Source organism: Conger conger, chromosome 12, assembly GCF_963514075.1.
Source record: "Conger conger chromosome 12, fConCon1.1, whole genome shotgun sequence".
Lineage (NCBI taxonomy): Eukaryota > Metazoa > Chordata > Actinopteri > Anguilliformes > Congridae > Conger > Conger conger.
In genome coordinates, this window is record NC_083771.1 from 30194259 (window position 1) to 30216117 (window position 21859).

At 43.1% G+C, this 21859-nt stretch overlaps 1 protein-coding gene across 2 annotated transcripts in view; it reads right to left on the bottom strand.

The window, feature by feature from the left end:
* Positions 1-21859, bottom strand: part of LOC133105560 (calsenilin) — a 43300-nt gene that overhangs the window by 19380 nt on the left and 2061 nt on the right. Inside the window, exons 1-2 of one of the 2 annotated variants that reach the window (XM_061215733.1) lie at positions 16545-16666; positions 3638-3815 (exon numbers count right to left, since the gene is read on the bottom strand). In XM_061215733.1, coding sequence (XP_061071717.1) covers positions 3638-3815; positions 16545-16550 — 184 coding nt within the window. In that variant the 5' untranslated portion in view covers positions 16551-16666. Of the gene's footprint in view, positions 1-3637; positions 3816-16544; positions 16667-21859 lie in introns of those variants that run through there. The other variant, XM_061215735.1, reaches the window with a different exon arrangement.

Here is a 21859-nt window from a genome sequence, read left to right on the forward strand (position 1 = left end):
TGCCTGTCACCTGCAGTGTGAAGCAGACGTGTGACACCGTGTGTTCCGGAGAAAAACCTTGGCTGTCTACCAAATCGGCAGTAGGGCTTGTGGCTCCAGTTGCCGACAGTGGGGCATTCAAATTAAGGTGGGAGTTGAATGTGTTTGGCCCCATATTAAGTGCCAAATGTATGAAAGTGCAATGTCCACTAAAAGGCACAAGAGGGCACCAACCAGCTTCTATACATAGGACGTGTGCTCCGGAGACACAGGCTGCTATTCTGGGTATCTGCGCTGCAGCCAATGGCAGGAGCCCCCCGTGAATACACTGTCAGACTTGGTGGAGGTTCTGAAACTCTTGAGTACCATGCTCACTCAGCCACTCAGTCATAAAAAATGCAAAGTGTTATCTGCTCCGGAGGACTACACGAGGAAACCACCATCACAATATCATCCAGCTCAAACTGAATCCCCAGTACCGTGCCACATGGTTAATGTTAGCCAGCTGCCAGCACTATTATCTTTTTAATTACATTAAAAACATTTCTTATCAAGTTTAGGCCTAGTCCTAGACAATTATCCCACAAATGAGACAAATATAACTGCCAATGGGAAGAAAAGACAACGCTTACTAACTATAAAGAGTATAAATGGGGAAGGACCTTTTATTTAGTGATTTTGTGTGTGTGTATGCGCATGTGTGTGAGTGTGTGTGTGTGTGTGTGTGTGTGCACGCGTGCGTGGGTGCGTGTGTGTTTGTGTGTGTGTGTGTGTGAGTGTGTGTGTATGCGCGTGTGTGTGTGTGTGTGTGTGTGTGTGTGTGTTTGCGCGTGTGTGAGTGTGTGTGTGTGTGTGTGTGTGTGTGTGTGCACGCGTGCGTGGGTGTGTGTGTGTGTGTGTGTGTGTATGCGCGTGTGTGAGTGTGTGTGTGTGTGCGTGTGTGTGTGTGTGTGCACGCGTGCGTGGGTGTGTGTGTGTTTGTGTGTACTCTAACCTCTGCTATCTCCCCTCTTATCCGATTTACTCGTGCCGCAGCCCTAATGCATTTTTAAAACACGTACTGGTTTTCCGCTTCCGAAATCAGATATTCCCAGTGCCACCGAAGAATCGGTCAGTTCCCGGAAAGATTGCAGAGGTGAAGAGCTCCCAAACTGGAAGTAAAAGCCAGGTTGAGGCAAACTTAATATATAGCACTCTACATATACACCGACACACACACAGGAATAATACCGTGGTTGTGACCTATTTTATTCTTTATTTCAACGTCTTGCGTGTACAGCTCCAGTCCACTCAAATGTCCATGGAAGAAATTTCCCTCAGGTACAATAACAGCATATCTCATCTTATACCTTTTTATTTCCTGATTAGACAAGGGTATTTATGCTCCAGTAGACCAGCCTGAGTGGTGAACATGATTAACCCCACTCAACAGAATCACTGACAGCACAACACAAAGCCCCTGTGGCAGTCTTGTGAGACCCAGAGAACTGACTGCACACCGAGCTGAACCCTGTCAACTGATGACTTGTCCTGTAACTCTCTCTGGTTGTTTCTCATTGTTAGCCACTTCAGGAGTGTCTATCAGCGATTATTAATTGTTTTTTCACATCATTCTGCCCTTGGTTTTAGCATTACAGTGCATCTGCAATTTTATGATAAAGGCATTTAGCAAAAAGGTTAAGTTTTTAGTCAAAGTGACTCACAGAAAGCTCAATGAATATGGCTATGAAACCATTGCTAGATCTAAACCTTAACCAGCAAAGCTATCAGTGCAACTCAAAGGCAATCATTTTTATAATGACACATACCTGTTATAAATTAGACTATTTAGAATTCAATTATAGCCAACCATAAATGCAATACTCATGAATGCAGTTAAAAATGGCTGATAACAGGTAACATTTAATCAAAAGAACAGGTAACCTTTAATCAAAACAGCGCTTGCAGTAATGTGAATCAATGCGGCTGAGGACAGCTCTAAATCACAGACATGCTCTCTGCCTCGCTGGGCTCTGGCCACCCTGCGGTTGGAGCCTCGGAGCGGGAAAGCCCCCGATGAGACTGGCACAAAGCCAAATAAAGGTCAGCCTCAGGGGACTCAGGTCCCCCGTCCGGCTGGACAAAGTCCCTGTTGGCGGGGGGAGAGACAGAGGAGGAAACAGGGTCGGGGTGGAGCTGCAGCATCTCCATTCAGCGGGCACAAACGTTAGCCGAGGGTGAGAAAAAACGTCAATAATTTAAACATTTTGGGCCGAGGCCAGAGAGGGGGAGAGTGAGTTGGGCCCAGCCCTCCCATGAATCCCACCCCCACCCTTCTCATCACACCTTCGCCTGCTTCGCCCGCATGCTGGAGTGAGGACGTTTGGAGGCTTAGCTTCCTCCTCCGATCCCTATGGTGGATACAGTAATGTGTACAGCTCTGACATAATAAGACTTTTAATTTGACCCATTTGAAAGAGAAATACAGTAGTGTGCATTGATAATTAACACAATGAAGATAAATCAGAAACCAAGTACTAATCAAGTAATTATTTAATGTAATATTGGTTAATGTAATGTAAAATAAGTAAACAGATAACAATGTATTGTGAAAACAAAAATAATAGACTCTTTTGGAGAAAAAAGTCAATATCTAGTGTGGCCACCCTTTGCTTTGGATTTAATCGTTCACATATTTTTGCATTTCTTCACTTGTTAAACCATTACATATTGTTTGAAGTTCATTCCAAAGAGATTCTTTCGGTGTTACAACAGATTTATTTATCTTGGCATCCAGCAAATCCCAGATTTGCTCAATCAGATTAAGGTCTGGACTTTGAGCGGGCCAAGTCATAACTTTTATGTCACCAGATGATTATTTTCATTGAGTGACCAACCAGCATCATGTAAGGCTACAATGTGGCTAAGAACAATCTCAGAGAGCTCCTTCTGTCGTGCCATCGTGTTTAACACTGTGACTCTGCTCAAAGTTCATGTTACCTTAAATACTGGAACAATTGACCATCAGAAGTAATTTTGCAGAATAACGTTGCTTCAAACCATCCATCCATCCATCCATCCATCCATCCATCCATCCATTATCTGAACCCGCTTATCCTGAACAGGGTCGCAGGGGGGCTGGAGGCTATCCCAGCATACATTGGGCGAAAGGCAGGAATACACCCTGGACAGGTCGCCAGTCCATCGCAGGGCACACACACCATTCACTCACACACTCATACCTACGGGCAATTTAGACTCTCCAATCAGCCTAACATGCATGTCTTTGGACTGTGGGAGGAAACCAGAGTACCCGGAGGAAACCCACGCAGACACGGGGAGAACATGCAAACTCTGCACAGAGAGGCCCCGGCCGACGGGGATTCGAACCCAGGACCTCCTTGCTGTGAGGCGGCAGTGCTACCCACTGCACCATCCGTGCCGCCCTGCTTCAAACCAGTTTAAACAAATTGTTTAGCAAAAACATTTTCTAAAAAAATGATGTGGTGTTTCTGTTTATTAGCCTTTTAGTTTATTAGATGCATAACTTTTGCAAACAACACCATGTCCCAACACTGGTTGAGCCACACCACCGTGGTGTTCAGAGAAAGAAGAAGTGTGTTTTGTAGTTTGCTTCCTTGCAGATGTGTTTATTTCAGTGCTCAGGGTCGCCCCCTACCTGGCCCCTGTGGCGCTGCGCTTGCGATGATCCACTTGACCAGGCAGCACTTCATGAGGGTCTTGCGGGTGAGCCGCGGCTTCTGCCACTTGGCCCCGCCCTCGCTCTGCCCCCCGGGGCTCGGCTCCACCCCGTTTGCATCGCCCAGCAAGCTGCCGTCCACCGCCTTCCCATCAGCCTGCAGGCACAGTCAGAGGTCAGAGGTCACGATGGTACAAAGAAGGGACGGTACATTGCATTACATTACTGGCTCTTATCCAGAGGGACGTACAGTTGATTAAGCTTAAGCAGGAGACAATCCTCCCCTGGGGCCTCATTTATAAAACTGTGCGTAGGATTCACGTCAAAAGGTTGCGTAAGCATGAAACCCAGGACGTGCGTACGCACAAAAATATTCTGATTTATAAAACAGTGCATACGCACGTCCCACGCCAGTTTTCCTTTATAAATCACAATCAACTCTAAATGTGGCACACCTTTGCCAGCTTCATGTCCCGCCCACAGGTGCCTATAAATAGGCAGTGAAACATCCCTAATGAATATGCATTTCACGAAGACAACAATGGCAAACGCTGAAAAGAAGGCCAAGAAAAGGGATTTCAGCCATTTGATTGCCTCTGAAAAGCTACAGGTGTGGGAATTATCCTCATTGATTGTAAATGACGAACAGTTCTGCACAACGAATGTGATGATGACGATGATAATAATAATAATAATAATAATAATAATAATAATAATAATAATAATAATAATAATGATAATGATAATAATACACGTTATTTGTCTAGCACCATTGAAAACACAGTTACAAAATTAAGAGATAAAACGAACAAAAATCCGTAACAATAAACACATTATAAAACATAATATATGAATATGATATCAATATATGAAACTATGCACTCGTATCTGCCCGACTGACGCATTGTAAACGGCATCAGTGCAGCGTAATTTGTCCGACTGTTCACCAAATTGTTTATGAGAATACATTTAATAACATGAAGTATTGTTTAACAATTCGTCTACATATTTGAGGGATTATTTTACAACATCTCCGTTTATATTCATCATCCTAAATCATATTTTTTGGGCACTCCAGGGAGGATCAATCAACAGCTGTTTGTTTATTCGTTGTAAGAGAGGCTTTTATCCGTTTTTGCAAATTAACTCTTCATATATGATACGTGAGAGGTAATATTTCGATTTATTTTACACAGTGGTATCTGTTGTGTATCATTTTCGACTTCTCTCGTCGCCAAATGTTGTGTTGCACTTAGGAAGGGAGAGAACCCGTATAGCGAGAGTCAACAATACAACACTTTAATAAGTATAACAGGGACGAAGCACGTCCTTACAGCAGCCATACCCAGCCACAACTCCCGGCAAATCTTTATACCTTTTTACATCCTGTTTCACTTCCCGTTTTCCTGATCTTACGTCACGAGCATTAAAGGCACAGGACACAACAGTATCAATTTCACACCATTTCTCGCGTTTCATCCCATTGCCATCGGAGTCGCAGTTTCTCATTTTCCAGTTAATGTGCGTACGCATGGGTCAGAGTTTCCGTGGAGGACCGCACATTTTCCCGTCAAGTTAGTTTTTTATAAATGCCAAAGTTTGCTTAGAAAGTGGCATACGCATTCTTTCTGGTGTGATGCAGGGTTAAGGGCCTTGCTCAAGGGCCCAACGGCTGTGCGGATCTTATTGTGGCTACACCTCTAGACACGTGCAGAGATAGGCACTAGTGAAGCAGAGAGAGGGGTTAGTACAGTGCAGAGAGATAGTATGTAGAATAGCACAGAGAGAAGTGGGGTAGTATAATACAGAGAGTGAGTGGTTTGTATAGTATAGAGAGAAAGTGCACATTACGGTACAGAATCAGTATAGGACAGAGACGGGAAAGTGGTTAGTGTGCTAAAGAGAGAGAAAGGGGTTAGTACTGTGTTGAGAGAAAGGGGTTAGAACATTACAGAGAAAGTGGGTTTTGTATAATAGAAAGAGACAGGGGTTAACAGTGTTTCCCAACCTCGGTCCATTAGGCTTAGCGGTGTATGCTGGTTTTCCTTCCAAACACAGTTGCAATCTCTGAATTTTAACACACTGTCAATTTAAATTTAATTTAAATGAGATTAGGAACCTGCTGATTCACCTCAGTCTTTAATTTGATAAATTCATTTTATTTATTTATTTATTACCTTACCTTTATTTTTTGTTTGGAATATAACAGAATAAGCACTGTGTGCATCACTATTTCTGATACCATGTACAAGTAGCTTAAGAGGGAAACCTCTCAACATGAAAAGCACCTGATTAAGAAGAGTGAACATCTCATTAAAATTCTCTGATTGCAATTGTGGTTGGAATTAAAACCAGTGTACACAGAGGGTCTCCCAAGAGGTTGGAAACCATTGGGTTAGTACATTACAGAGAGTTAGGATAGTACAGAGTATGGTTTTGTGTAGTACACACAGACAAGTGAATCATGTCATGATTCCATTCGGAGGCATTAACTGCATAACCTGTAGCCGCACATTCATAACTATCCCTTTCACAAATTATTCAATGATTAAATTATTGTACATTTGAGGGGGAGATGGAAGAGTGTCAGGCACAGGTAGATGCAGGAATGAGGGTAATTTTAGAGGAGAGTGTTGTCACTATTGCCTCCCACTGTTCTGCCACAGTGGTAATATTTTGACAGCTGACCTCCACTGGACTGAGGATATGCACATATAATGCAGCCCAGCAGGAGTTGATCAAAGTGGGCAAGCTTCTCATACACAGCTTCTGTTTCTGCTCTAGAGGTCACAGGGTGCTACTTCTACCAATCCAGCCTGGCCGGCCACAGTGGGAAAATACCCTCTAATGCCCACACTGATGCTGCGCAACACACAGGGATGCAGTCACAGTATTTTAGTATTGGGAATGTGCAAGCACACACACAAACACACATACCCAGACACACACATACACACCCAGGCACACACACACACACACACACACACACACACCCAGGCACACACACTCACACACACACAGACACACACACACACGCACACACAGGAACACAAACAAACACCCACATATAAAGAAACACACACACACACAGTGTAGCTCCTGAATAACAGGATACCAGTCCTGCCACTGTCTTTCTTCTACATACAGCAGCAGTACAGACACACTATAATCCACCCCTTCAGCACACAAACAACTCTCACACACAGACACACAAACACTCCAGCTCTGGGACGTCAGAGCTGCAGCCTCGCCAAACCACAGGGGTGTTTCAGCACTGACTGGCTGAAGAGGCGACACATTGCGAGGAAGCCCCCAGTAGCACCCAGTGGACACAGGGCATGGGAGTTCCTGACTCACCCTGCCTGCTTCTGGGAAGACTGGTCACTTTCCCTTTTTCTATCAATTTGGGAGCCAATTGTACCCTATGTAATCCAATTAGTGTTAGCTGGGGGATACACCACCCACACCCCGTCCCTCGGTCCCTCGGTGGCCCGAAGGAGAGCAACACGCCTTCTTCAAGCCGTCTCGTCTCATGCTTGTGACTGTGATTCCGAGGTGCTCGGGGTGCTGTTGTGCACGGTGATCCTGCCAAGTCCCTCCCTCTGGAGCAGCAAGCTCCAGGAGACCCGGCCGAACATGGCTTTTGGCAGGACCGGGAATCAAACCCCGGTCCTCGGCGTACAACTGCAACGAACTGCAACCGCAAGTCCGCTGCATCTTAGCCTGTTGAGCCACCGCGGCTGCCGATCGCTCTCTTTTAAAGGATAATTCTGTTTTTCTTTTCAAACTGGATCTTATTTTTGTAGCTGCTTCATTGTGCAGTTTTTTGTTCTTTAGAGGTTGTTTTTTCACAATGTCAGGAGCTTCACAGTGGTGTCAATGGGTCATATCAAGAGATACAGGTTCAATTTAGCTCAAACAAGTGCAGTTTATCTAAACCTTATCTAAATTCTTTATCAGCTGAATTGACCTACTGTACAAGCTACATACTGTACAATCCGAAAATGCATTGTTTACAGTGGTGTGTGGCTCACCTTTATAAGATAACATGGAAAATCCAAACCCAATGGCTGATTATTCGTCGGACTATTACAAGGATGTTGGCGAGAATCTTCACTTTGATGGCCACCCATATTTTTTTGAAGTGGAATACATAGAGGAAACGCTAAATTACATTTGTTTCTGCTCTTAATTATTTAATTTGCTCAATCACATCACCAGCTACAGCCACAGACTGCAAGTGTATCTTAAAGATTTTACTGTGCTCAAGAACAGTAGAAAACCAGCGTAGTTTATAGAGTTGTCAGAAAATGAAAACTAAGCCAATTCACAGGAACCAACCATGCAGACCGGCCCCAAGACAAGATCTGTGTGGGGTGCAGGATGTGTGTGAGTGTGTACAGGAGTATATTTGGAGTTGCACATTTCTGTTAGTACATATGTATGTATATAGGGGACTGTGTTTGCGTAGAGGGCTGTATGTGTGTGTTCGTGTTTCTGGTTGTGTATGTGTGTGTACATGTAGGGCGCTTGGTGTGTGTGCTGGGAGTAAGGCAGTTCATTCGTGTGTGTGTGCCTCGTGTGTGAGCGCTTTGTTGGGGGTAGGATGCACACAGCTGAAGAAATGGGGTAAAATATCTGGGGAGCCCCGCTGGCTCCCCCTGTTTGAAGGAAAGAAGAAACAGTTGATGCAGGCCGCTTAGAAACACTCTCAATAATTCAGACTCCTTAAAAACAGCATCAATAAAACATCAGGGAGGGACAGCGGTTGCAGAACAGCAATGTAAGGAGGGCACGGAACCATTCAAAAACACACACATGTACACACACACACACACACACAGAAACTGTACATGCAGACAAACACACACACACACACATATTCACAGTACATAAACACAAAAACACACACATACACTCACCAAGCACTTTATTAGGAACATTTTTACTTTATTACACCTACTTATTCATGCGATTATCTAATCAGCCAATTGTGTGGCAGCAGTGCAATGCATACAATCATGTAGATACAGGTCAGGAGCTTCAGTTAATATTCACATCAACCACCAACCAAAAATGTGATCTAAGTTACTTTGACTGTGGAATGATTGTTGGTGGTAGACAGGGTGGTTTGAGTATCTCAGAAACTGCTGATCTCCTGGGATTTTTATGCACACTAGTCTCTTGTTTGCAAAGAATGGTGCAAAAAACAAACAAAAATAAAATCCAGCCTGCAGCGGTTCTGCAGGCAGAAATGCCTTGTTAATGAGAGACGTCAGAAGAGAATGGCCAGACTGGTCAAAGCTAACAGGAAGGTGACAGTAATGCAAATAACCACACATTACAACAATGGTATGCAGAAGAACTAGGGTTGCCACCCATCCTGGATTCTGCGGGACTGTCCCGGATTTTTGTTGTCTGTCCTGAAAAAAAGAATTAAACGAAATGTCCCGGAATCTAAGTATTTTTGAGTGTTGCATACATTAGTATTGCTTAATGAAATGTAGACAGCATATCCAGTGTTCGTTCCTAAATGTAATGTAACAAATGGTGCAGAGACGTTATTAACCTTCATGAATTACACTCTTTATTTTTGTAATGAAAGTGGAATTGGCACCAAGCACAAGGTAGTTGCGCACCACATTCCTTCAGGCTCATGCACCCTCGAGAGCGATTGACAGTCTGGCTTACTCAGTTTGCAAGCTTCGTCTGTGTCCAGGATTTTTTCAGGACAGAGGTGGCAATCCTACTCTGAACACACAATGCATCATACCTCTAAGTGGATAGGCTACAGCAGTAGAAGTCTAATAAATACCTAATAAAGTGCTCACTGAGTGTATACAGTACATGCACACACATGCTAATACAGACAAACACACATTAGCACACACACATTTTCTCTCTCACACATACAAACACAAGCACTCACAATGATCAGAGGTAAAAAAAAAACCTCAAGATTCCTCTAGACTACACAACCGCACTACAATTGGGGGCGCTAATCCTCATGCCACAGATTAGGATAGCTGCTACAGTTGTGGTGCAGTTCTGTGGTCTATGAGTTTAAACCTGTTGTATAAACTCCAGATGAGCACGCTGCAATTGACCCGATAAGATGCTCAGTTAGCAGCAGAGCTCAGGCACTGAGGAAGAGCTGCTTGGTTTTTCTGACGGTGCCGCACTCCTAGAGGAGAAGAACCAGGGATGCGGTCAGGGGCGGCCCCTGGAAGTCAAAACCTGAGCCATTACTGTATGGGTCTGCTCCTAAGGTTGTGAAGGTGTGTGGCTTCAGGGAGAATAGGTCTGCTCCAAAGGTTGTGAAGGTGATGTGGTTTTAGGGTACACCACAGTCAATGAGCAAAGGAAAAAAGCCTTTCATTCCAATGGCTATAATCTACATATACCCCCAAACAAATGTCACAAAACTGTCTGAGAAAGGGTATTAATTAAGACTCTCCCCACTACAAAGGCAGCCATGACAGTCTGACAAAGTCTTTGTTTATCAGCCATGTGGAATAGGGAGGGAGTGTGAGGATATAGGGGGTGGGAGTGAGATAAAAATGATTTCTACAACCATCGGAATAACCCCTTCCCATAAAGAGAGAGGAGACATCAGTGGGGGGTAGAAGTCAATCGGGTAGAACAGAAGCAAAGGAATAATGAGGAGATTCAGAACCATTTTTACACAGCAGACATTTGCATAGCTATTTTTGAACATTGTACAGCAAGAAAGAGGACCAGAGAGGTGGGGGTGGTGGTGATGGGGGGGGGGGGATGGGTTATATAACAATAACCACACGTGATCATTACAGCCCATGTTTACTTTCAAGATTTGTAGATTCGGACAGATGCACACACTCATGCATGCAGGCACACACACACAGACAGACCACTCTTAAGGCTACAAACAACAATGGGACTGGAGTAGTGCATTGCAAACAGTTCCCATGTGGCTGCTGTATGTTAATGTGTGTGGGACGACTCTGAGATTAAGACAGTGGCAGACTGGCCTCTCTTACCTTGCTCCTTCTGTCGTTCTCTCTCACAAAGACCCATGCTTGCATCTTGAAGGTGACTGTATTAGGGCGCTGGCCATGCTGAATTATTTATGGGGAGCAAGTGAAGTAGACATGCCCACACCCACCCACACACACATACACATCACATACTGCATGCTGTATGAAGTAGCACACTGCACATATTCATGCAAATCACACACACACAAATAGTGTACTCGTACAAGGTCACTTTGTTTTCCTGTATTTGTTACACTAACTAAAATGAATTGCGAAATATACAGGACGTCGGGAAATACGAGATGAAGGGCAAACCGGACTGGACCAACCATTTTTGGGTGAAATACAGGACGTCCCGCCTAACATCTGAAACTTGGAAACCCTAGGACCCTGGGACGCAGACGTGCCAGCGCTGCACAGACTGCAGTGAAACAGCACGCTCACAGATGCTCATGGCCGCCCCTGAGAACAGACTGTAGACTAACACGTGGGCTAAGCTTTCTTCTTCTTCTTCAGGCTAAATCTGCCTCAAACTTACACTATCCTTTCATAGATTGCACCACCTGCAGCACAGTGCATCTGCCGTTGTACTGGGACGTCAGATTCACTCAGAAGATGGGATGAAATGGAGATAAGGAAGAGGAAAGGAAGGTACAAAATGAAAGAAGGAACAGAAGAGAACAAAGAACAGAGTCTGATAAACAGAATGGGCCATATAAAAAAAGAAAACAGGTATCCCAAACACCTCTCTTGTATGTAGGAGTACATGGAAAGGTTGAGACAGAATTTGGCTAAATTTAAATTTATATTTTGCTGTTCTGTACACTCACCTATCCTCCATTACCAAACAAAGCATTTCCTCCTTCCTGTCACCTGACCTGTCATCTGTTGCTGCCAGGTTTAGCCATGCAGATGACCCAAAATACTGACTCTGTGCTCTCGTTGCCACCAGCTGGGGACTCTGAGCAACGCCCATTTCCTCTCCAGTATCTTGTTCCAATCGCCGGGAATTACCCCAATTCTTCAGCAAGAGGGTAGAACTCATTAGTGAAATCAGCTGGCTGACTTTATGGGTGGAAGAAACACATGGCAGGACTTTTACTCTCTGACCTCCTGTCCAAATGCACACTCTGGTCTCTCCATGTCTGATCATGATAATATCTGCAAGAAGAAAGCAAAACTGCGCTCTTCGCAGGTGGCACATTCTTTGTGTGTGTGAATGTGTTAGAGTTCGCTGTGTGTGTATGTGTGTGTGTGTGTGTGTAAAGATGCAAGAACAATTCATGAACGCATGAGCATCTGCTTGCATAAAGGTATTCAGGTTGTGGGGGATGTGCCCATATGCACAGAACCTCCCAGAATGTAAGATCATTACAGCAGTCTCTATCATCTTTTGATTTATTCATGTGAGTTAGTGATTTTCATAGTAGTGCCCACCACTACCAGGGTTTATCAAGGTCCCTCATAGTACCGAGCAGACTGCCCACTACCACAGCCCCACCCACACTCCCACCCAACTTCCCCCGACAGTCACGCAACACTGCGGCAGTTCTCCAGCAGGGGGAGCAAGGGAGCCGGCCAAGGGAACTGGAGAAGCATCAAAATCAGTCAGGATACTTTGTTTACTTTCCAATAACTCAGCCACTTTGCATCCAATAATGAAGACCAATAAGAGCTGCAAAACTCACACGACTCATTCATGAAGCGTTTCCTAGGAGATTTGAAGAACGCGAGTCCCCCTCGGTTCCTGGTTCCTCTCTGTTATGGCAGGTGCAGCACAGAAACATTTCCATTCTATTTTTGCAAAACAAATCTTCGTAAAAATGGAGTGCTAAGTACGTAAATTGGCTGCATTTGGACTGAAAGAAAATACACAACAGCAGTGCAACATGATGGCTTGCAACTTCAATTCCATTTGACTCTCAGTTGAAGCATTGCAGTCTTGAACAAAGTACTTAAACTGCATTGCTTCAGTAAAATAAATCCAGAATAAATGTATTTATTTATAAATGCAATATGTGTCTGTTAAATTGAAAAACATATTGTAAGGTTGATCCCCCATGTGGACAATCATGAGCAGTTATATGGCTTGCATATATATATATCTTCATTCTGTATCCCCCAATTTATCAAATTATTTGTGGCGAGTAGCTCAGAGGGCCCAGTGCAAAAAATGTGAGCTATCCCTTCAATGTGAATTTCCTCAGTGTATATCCAGCTGTATAAGTGGATTTAGATACAAGCATCTGCTAAATGAAATGGAATAATACAATGTATCAGCAACCCAAAAGAAAGCATTAAAGAATGCAAAAAGTGCTGTGGACAGCAATGAGGCTATTTAAGGCCTGAAAAGACAAGCACTGAAAATGACATTATCAACAAATAAAGGTGTGCTGGCTTTTGCCTAAACTATACTGTCATACCAGAAAGTCTAAGTAACCAATTGAAGTCTCCTGTGACCCGCTGATATCCTGACCCTGTGGGTGGGGCTGCAATTAACCCCGCCCCAATTATGCGTGATAGGCTGACTATCCCTTCTACAGGATGTTCTCTTTTCCTGAAAGTATTTCTACAATATCATTGTTTATCCATCTAAAGCAGCCAGGCCAAAATATATGCAGTAGAGCAGGGGTCCTCAATCTTACCCAGAAAGGGCTGGTGTGGGTACAGGTGCCTGTTCCAACCAAGCAGATGTGATTCTACTAATCAAGGTCCATAGCAAAGACCGGTTTATCAGTAGAAAGAGGTGTGTAGCTGCTTGGCTGGAACAAAAGCCGGCACCCACACCGGCCCTTTCTGGGAAAGATTGACTATCCCTGCAGTAGAGGCTGATGAAGCAAAGCCTTTACTGTGACACATCTGGTCATTTGCATAACAGAGCTGCACTCATTTGCTTTAATAAAACGGTCCTAAATGACCACATAAACATGACAGAGCTCCTCCTCTTTAAGAATGAGAGCACATGCATGAGAATTGTGAATGAGCATAATCGACGCCCCAAAAATTCCATACAAGGCTAGGCATGTCCGGAAAATTCATTCATAAAAATGGCATCGAACCCCCAATCTGTTTTATGGACAGTACTTTAGGTGGGTTCAGTTATCATTAAAACATAACAATATGATGGACTGTTGATCTAATCATGGTTTTTACCTGTGATTCCATTAAAAACAGTTAACGACAAATAACGGCATTCAAGTACTGGTATTCTGTTATAGAGAGCAAGTATTTTCCACTTAGTAATGTCCAGGATTGACAGCACATGGTAACTCCACCAATTCTGAGATTCATGAAGCCTCTTTCCGTGCTAAAGTACCAAGCCACACTGCGAGCATTTTTTACTATTGCAGCACTTTCATAGATGAGAAACTATAAAATGATCGTATAAACCAAAACACCACTGAATTAATAATGCACAGTATTAAAAACACCTCAGGGCATTCAGAACCAAAATAAAACAAAGTGTTTGGTTGAATGTTTCAAGCTACCTAAATGCTTACTAACTTGCAGTGGATTCCCTGGTACAGCATATCCAATAAAACCATTGCCTGGGGAATCGTTGCAAATACTGCTTGACCTTTTTTCCACAAAACTTAATCTGAACTGTTGAAGGAATCAACTCATCCTTTATTTTTATATTCAAGTCACCCTTGAGCATTTTTTTAAATTAATCTTTGCGTGAGATCAAATCACTGTGACTTCCCATAGTTTGTTATGTTCAATAGTGGGTTTTGCTCTTTCTATCTGCACTGACAAACAGGCCAACTACAAACAGCAGCCAGCAACCACTGGAACCCTCACCACACAATGAGCCATGTTCCTACATTTACAGCACTTCTACAATTTAATCTTCCTATTGTCCTCATTTTAAATATTGCATATCATGCACATTGTTATTACATATGTTACATATGTCAGCCTGTATATTTGAATGATCTTCGGAAGAATAAACCTTTACAGTATAATAAAACATATCCTAATACACAGATAAAACAAACAAACCACACACTCCATCAAAAAGTAACATATCCAGCCACATGGTCTGTTTGCACATATCAGGAAATTAAAACTCATTGCAAACATCCCTGGGGAATAAAGATAATGCAGGTAGATTACACAGTAATAGCACATTTGTGGCTAACACAACAAAGATCTGACATCTCCTTAAAACCCAATCAATATGGAAATAGTTTAGGAAGCCTTTTGACATGCATGCCTACATGCTTGTGTCAAATTCCCTTTGTTAGAGTAATTATTATTGTAAGAATATGTGTTACATGCTTTTCTAGCGGTAAATGGTTGGCATTTATATAGCGCTTTACAATGAATGCTTCTCATTCACCCATTCATACACACACTCACACACACACCAACAGCAATTGGCTGCCATGCAAGGCGCTGACCAGCTCGTCAGGAGCATTTAGGGGTTAGGTGTCTTGCTCAGGGACACTTCGACACAGCCCAGGCGGGGGATCGAACCGGCAACCCTCCGACTGCCAGACGACTGCTCTTACTGCCTGAGCCATGTCACCCCATGAGAGTGGCCGCACCTTTATGAATTAATGTTAACCACTTACAGGTGTGAGCTGTGTGTGTGTATGTGTATATGTGGGTACATGCATGCATGCGTGAACATGAGTGTGTACAAGGTGAAAATATTCTCGTACAATTCGGCCCTGCTCCTTTTCCAGGACCTTGGACAGCCATAGGAACACACACAAGCCTGCTCACCTGGCTCTTATAAAGCCCCAGTCTGTGCCAGAAAGTCTTTGCTAAAAACTGATGTCAATCCTCCTTTGTCACAACCACTTAGAGCCCTTTAAAACATACCCTCCCTGCCCCTGTGACATTTCAAACCACTGCTGTGCTTAAGAGTATTGGGGTTTCTATAACTCCATACTGGTTGCCCAAGAGTAAGCTACTATGCTGCCAGAATCTAAGCAGATGCTAACAGAGCTGTAGGATGCAGAAGGGTTTACATTACATAAAAACACTATTTAATTTGATTTGATTGATTGGCTGATAGAAAGACAGGTACAAATCATATTGCACTTCTTCATGTGGAAAGTGCGCATACCTTGTAATGGAAACTGAATCTCTATCAGTGGAAAAAAAGGCTTAGAACTGAATTCCAAACAATAAATAAATACTGAAAAGCATAAGCAAAATAAAATAATAATAAATATTGAAAAGCATATTTACCTGAGTAAGTTTACCTGAACTAAACCACAACACAGCATATGCAGCAGGGTTCCCAGAAACTACTTTTGGGAGACTTTACTTGCCACGAAGAATTATTGCTCAAATTATTTTCCAACCCGCTTGAATATAACAAGAAATATTACAACATTTATCAAGTGACGTAAAAAGCCTTCATGTCGCACATTGATGCTTTGGTTTAAAATGTAATCCTCTAAATACAATCTATTCAGAATAAAATAATAGTCAGACAATTTGTATATACATTATATATCCAAATAATCAGCTACATTTGAAAGCATATTACTTGAGAAGGTGTATGCTTAAAACACAAAACCAAGTGTCCACAGAAATTGAACGCACAACGCACGATCCAACGTGTCCAGCGTGCTTTCCGGATTCATATTAAGTCACTGGGCACAGTACACTACACAGTAGACTAAATGAAGGAATAATAATAAAAAACTAAAAAATTCAAACGAATAAAATACCGCGATTACATAAATCTTGGCATCAAAGTCGCACAGCATTGGCCAGCGTAGGTAGTCGTTAAGTAGGCTGCAACTCCGGTGCAACTCACTTGAAATGCGCCTCAAAGCAGACTAGCCTGGCAAAGACTAGTAGTAAAAATACTAATAATAATAATAATAATAATAATAATAATAGTTTACCTGCATAGTAAGCAACTGTTTGATCTTGCGCTGTATGGTCGCTTCGTTCGTTCCGTTCTCACTCACTTTCTGTGCACTCTTTGACAGCTGGACTGTCGATAAAGGTCCCAGCCTTTTCTGTTCTCGCTCGCCTCGCAGGAGAGAGAGAGAGAAAGAGAGAGAGAGAGAGAGAGAGAGAGAGAGAGAGAGGGGGGGGGGGCGGAGAACAACAAGCGAAGATGACACTCCAGAAATCCCGTTCCTATCCGTTTTAATTCGTTAGTTGTCTACCAGTTTTCACCGCCATTGCAGTTTTCAGGAGAGGGACACGTAGGGGTGAGGGGGGGTGAGGCAACCGCTCCAATGAGCAGGGGTTTCTGCTACCTAATCAGTGTTTCATATCAAATAAAAATTAACCAATTGCAAAGTGATCCTAGTTATGTGATATTGTTTCAAAATCCAGTAGACTATTACTAGAACGTTGATTGGCTCAGTCTGGGTCGCCTTTCTAAATTCAATCCAATTTATTTTAATTTAAAAAGTTGAAAGAAGATTCTTCAGCACTGCAGTCTTGTAGTATTTCAATCAATGTTGGCGACTACAGCTGGCATGACTGGGTGCAAGGTGCTGCAAACTCAGGGGGAATTTGAGGGGAATTAAAGACTACAGGATTTTCAAGAGATTAACTTTCTTTCGATGGGCTACTAGCTGCATAATATGCTACATATCCATTGCATTCTAATAATTCATATTTGATTTATCATCGTTACAGCTTTAAAACAATCGTAGAAATATGGTTAAATTGCATAATTCTGATGAACTACAGTACTGCATCGCCTTCGTATGACAGAAATGGTTTTTATTCCTTCTTTTGGGACAATCGTTTTTAGGCTAGATGTACGATTAATATTGGTAGATTTACTGTATTGAATAATAGGCTACACGGCCCCAATACCTTTCTGATTTCTGCTAGTAACAGACATCCTTCTGTTTCACATTTAATCTAACTGGTAATCTGATTAACCCCGCGGACTGAACGAACGCGGTTGCTGCCACACAACTGCCAACCTTGACGGTATACAGTCAACGGTTCACCGTCAAGCGATGTATAAGGCAGCTACTATTGTCTTTATTAGGTGAACTGTAACTTGCCAACTGAAGTTCTAGTGCGCCTGTAACGTGCCCCTTGGGACACGTTGTATAGCCGACACTTTTATAACTTTTCACATCAAGCAGGTTGTTCAACGCTTTCGCTCCAAGATCTATCCTTTATATCCTGGACTGGACATTACAGATAAGCGAGGGAACCAAATCCCGAAGCTGTAGCTTACTGAAGCAGTAGCATCACTTATAACGCCTCAGCAGAAACTATTCGCGTACTTTCTTCGCGATATTGGATACGTTATATAAAAAGTGTGATCTCCAAGGAACTGATGATAATGATGATAACCACGACGACGATGATGATGGCGAATCTTTTAATTTAAAACTTAATTCAAAAAGTTAGCCTTTAGCTCCTTGCACAACCTTAATTAACACTCTAATTTGCATCACCCTGGCTGTCTTTGGAAACTGACTGTGTGGGAAGAGTTGCCAAGAAACATCTCCTTGGACAACCAAGAAACCAAGAATAACAACTTGACTCATGTACAATGCACTTTCATGATCAAGGAGCCAGCAACAAAATAGCTGCACCCCCACCCCCCTTTTATGAGTGAATAAATGTGTTGCCACCTGCCGATTAATTGGATGCGAATATGAACAAATTGTCATAGATTCTCTGATATCTTTCTCCCGGTGTTGGGGTAACCTTTTACAGTATTATTGGAGTAGATAACTTCCTTCAAGACACAGAGCCTTGTAAAATGATACAAATAAGATGATATGGTATTAACCCCCATGACATGTCCCAGTTCCCACAGGCCTATCGAGTGTCAAATGAAGACAACATGGCACCACATGCCAGGACTGACAATGTAAGGTACAGTATGGCTGCTATCATTTATCAATTAAATCAATTTAAAATTACAAGTGGGTCGAAAGGCCTTGCTTCCTGCATTCCTTTTTTGGGGCAAGACACAAAAGTGGTCCTGTCATCATTTCTGCGAACGGAAGCAAACTAGTCTCTCCCAGAGACTCAGTAACAACACTATCCTTGCTTCAATTAGGAAAACTGCTCAATGCAGCTAGTTTTAGATGCAGAAAAAATATACATTTTTATGAATGAGATTTACATTTTCTGGGCTAATTGTGACTGGAATCCTGTTGAGCCAAAGCTCAAGCTAGCACTTGCTTTTAAAATGGTACTGGTCAGCTTAAGCTCAGTTTGAATAGCTTGGACTTTTGGCACATGCTGTAGCAAACATATTTTTGCAGTGGCTAGCCACCAAAGGGCTGACCACTGGTTTTTTTTCTGTTTCGAAGACCTGTAATCATCAGTGGAATGTTGTGTTCCCCACTGTATACATCAAGCTTGTTCTGGTCTGATGACTTACTCTGCGTACAATAGAAACATAAGTGTTATCCCAAGGGTGTCTGGTCTTTGGGACTGGGACAGCTTGGTTATTTTATTCCATTATTGCATTGATGGACACTCCACTACCTATCAGCCTGCTGCAGGCCATTTCGGGTGATCGTCGGGAGGGAATCACTATGTGCTAACTGACTACTTCCTGTGATTCCCTCCCAAGGTGTTGGCGGTGGCTGTTGAGGACTTTCACCAAGTTTGGGTTCTGGGAAGAAACTCCACAGTGACCAGAGGAGGAACATTAACTGTCAGGTCTTTGCAGTAAGCACTTTATTAGGTATTTACTAAGACTTCATTTTTTCTTCTGCTGCTGTAACCTATCCACTGAGAAGTTTGACAAGCTGTTTGTTCAGAGATGCTCTTCTGCATACCACTGTTGTAATGTGTGGTTATTTGCGTTACTGTCACCCTCCTGTCAGCTTTCACCAGTCTGGCCCTCTGACCTCTCTCATTAACAAGGCGTTTTTGCCTGCAGAACTGCTGCTCACTGAATGTTTTTTGTTTTGCGCACCATTACAGACTGTTGTGCATGAAAATCCTTGGAGATCGGCAGTTTCTGAAATAGTCAAACCGCCCATTCTGGCACCAACAATCATTCCACGGTCACAGTCACTTAGATCACATTCTTTCCCCATCCTGATGGTTGATGTGACCATTAACTGAAGCTCCTAACCTGTATCGGCATGATTGTATGCATTGCACTGCTGCCACACAATTGGCTGATTAGATAATCACATGAATAAGTAAAGTGCTATGTATCGCTACGATACATAATGCGAGAATCAGATGTGCTTTGTGTGCCCCCACGCAATTGTCCCTAAAACTCTGTAGAAGCCCACAGAAGACATTGATACCATATAGCTAAATTACGCTCCATGGCTTATTTCAAAGTTGATCAAAGAGTTATGTTGTGTGTGTGGGTTGGGGGGGGGGGGGGGGGGGGATTCTGTTACCGTGGAAACTGTTGCTAAGTTCTTGTGCCTGAGATACTTAGAAAGTGAGGGACAGTGATAAAACTAAAAATAGGAGAGGTACTTTAGTGTGAGCAGAGGGAGTGATCGCAGAGGGGGAATACGGAAATAAAGAACAAGCGGTCAGGTTTTGAGATGGATAGGTGTGAGGAGAGAGGTTTTACAAATGTACAAATGGATCAGACCATTTACAAGCCACTGCACAACTACAGTGATCACAGGGGCAGATGGCAGTTGGAGTACCCCCTGCACAGTTGTTAAATGCTTTGTTCCTTAGGACTTCTGCTGCACCTTTCACTGTTATGTTGAAGTCTGACAGCGACTTGGCACATGTACATGTACGTAAAACTTAAAACTTAGGATGTTATCCTTTTATCACTGTCCTGATAAAAAAAGATCACTGACATCATAGTAAACATGGTTTCACAAATAGTCATATACTATACGCAGTGTACAATTCATGGCGACACTCATTCAGTGAATGGGTGTGCGGACCTATAACTGATTCTCTCTACATGCACGACTGTCTGTGGGTTTGTTCCTCCAATTATCTGTGTACCAATCTGCTCCACCTCACCCCTGCAAATTCTGAGGCTATTTTTATCCCACTGCACTCAGATACGAGCAGACATCTATGGTCCTTGAATAATTAAGCCTCTGCAAGGTTCAATCGTGGGAGTATGCGGATTTCAGCCCCATGCTGTGAAAAAAGCACTGGTCAGTGTGCACGCACACACGTTTACATCAGCTGCTTTTCTTCAGTTTGTTTAACATTCTGCGCTCTCTCTCTCTCTCTCTCGCTCTCTCTGTTCTACCCGCTTTTATCACTCCACCATCCCATTCTCCACATGCTCACTCATTCCAATTTTCTTGTGCATTTTCTTTCCAGTTTTTGAAAAATTGGCCCTGCCGTGTAAACAAACTGTCACGATAAAAAAATAAAATAAATGTCACATCGAAAGTGACTGTAACAGCAATGTCGATCGTAACACCAGTAGAAGGGGTCAGAAAGCGGAGCATGTTGGCACTAAACTGGGGGGGAGGGGGTCTGGGTAAACCGCATATTCAGAAGGTTAAAGCAGAAGAAAAGCTCTTGAGTTCCGTGAGCCATGTCTGCAGCACTGCCTGCAGCACACGTCAGACACGCTTACGCACACGCATGCACAGGGGCGCTCTAATGGCATGCGTGTTGCCGGAGGGCAGCCTGCCTGGTGCGTCTCCAACATGTGAATGGTTCCTTAGAGTTCACATCAATTATTTGTGGGGCTTATTCCTCCAGTAAAAAGCGGGGGAGGGGGGGGGGGGGGGGTTGTATAATCTCAGTAACCCTGTTCAAGGTGGACTCAATATGCATATCTACTATTTTCCATTACACTCTTAGATTAGCTATTTGCAATTGTAATTGCAAAAAGCAACATGCAATTGCCCTTTTATGCTATTTTAGTGTAAGCCTGTTTTATACTTCATTGCACAACCGTCGTATGACAAGTGTTGTATGGCAAAAATGCAGAGGACACAGGAAACCTTTTTATGCAGCATTGATTGGACAGCCAGACAACCATCACAGACCTTCACCAAAGTCAAAGTCAATGCAAAAGACCTTCATCAATGCTGCAAAAGTTGTGTGACACTTTCATTTTTGTCGCACAACACTTGTGGAAATAGTATAAATCAGGCCTCATCCTCTCACCCTGTCACTTGATTTTGTGATCTACATTGAAGAGACTCCATATTGAAGAGAAACTGGGGGCAGACTAGGGGCAGAGCTTGACCTTGCATTGACATCAAAAAATACATCACTAGTGTTTCAGTGGTTAGGCAGAAAGAAAACCAAAACC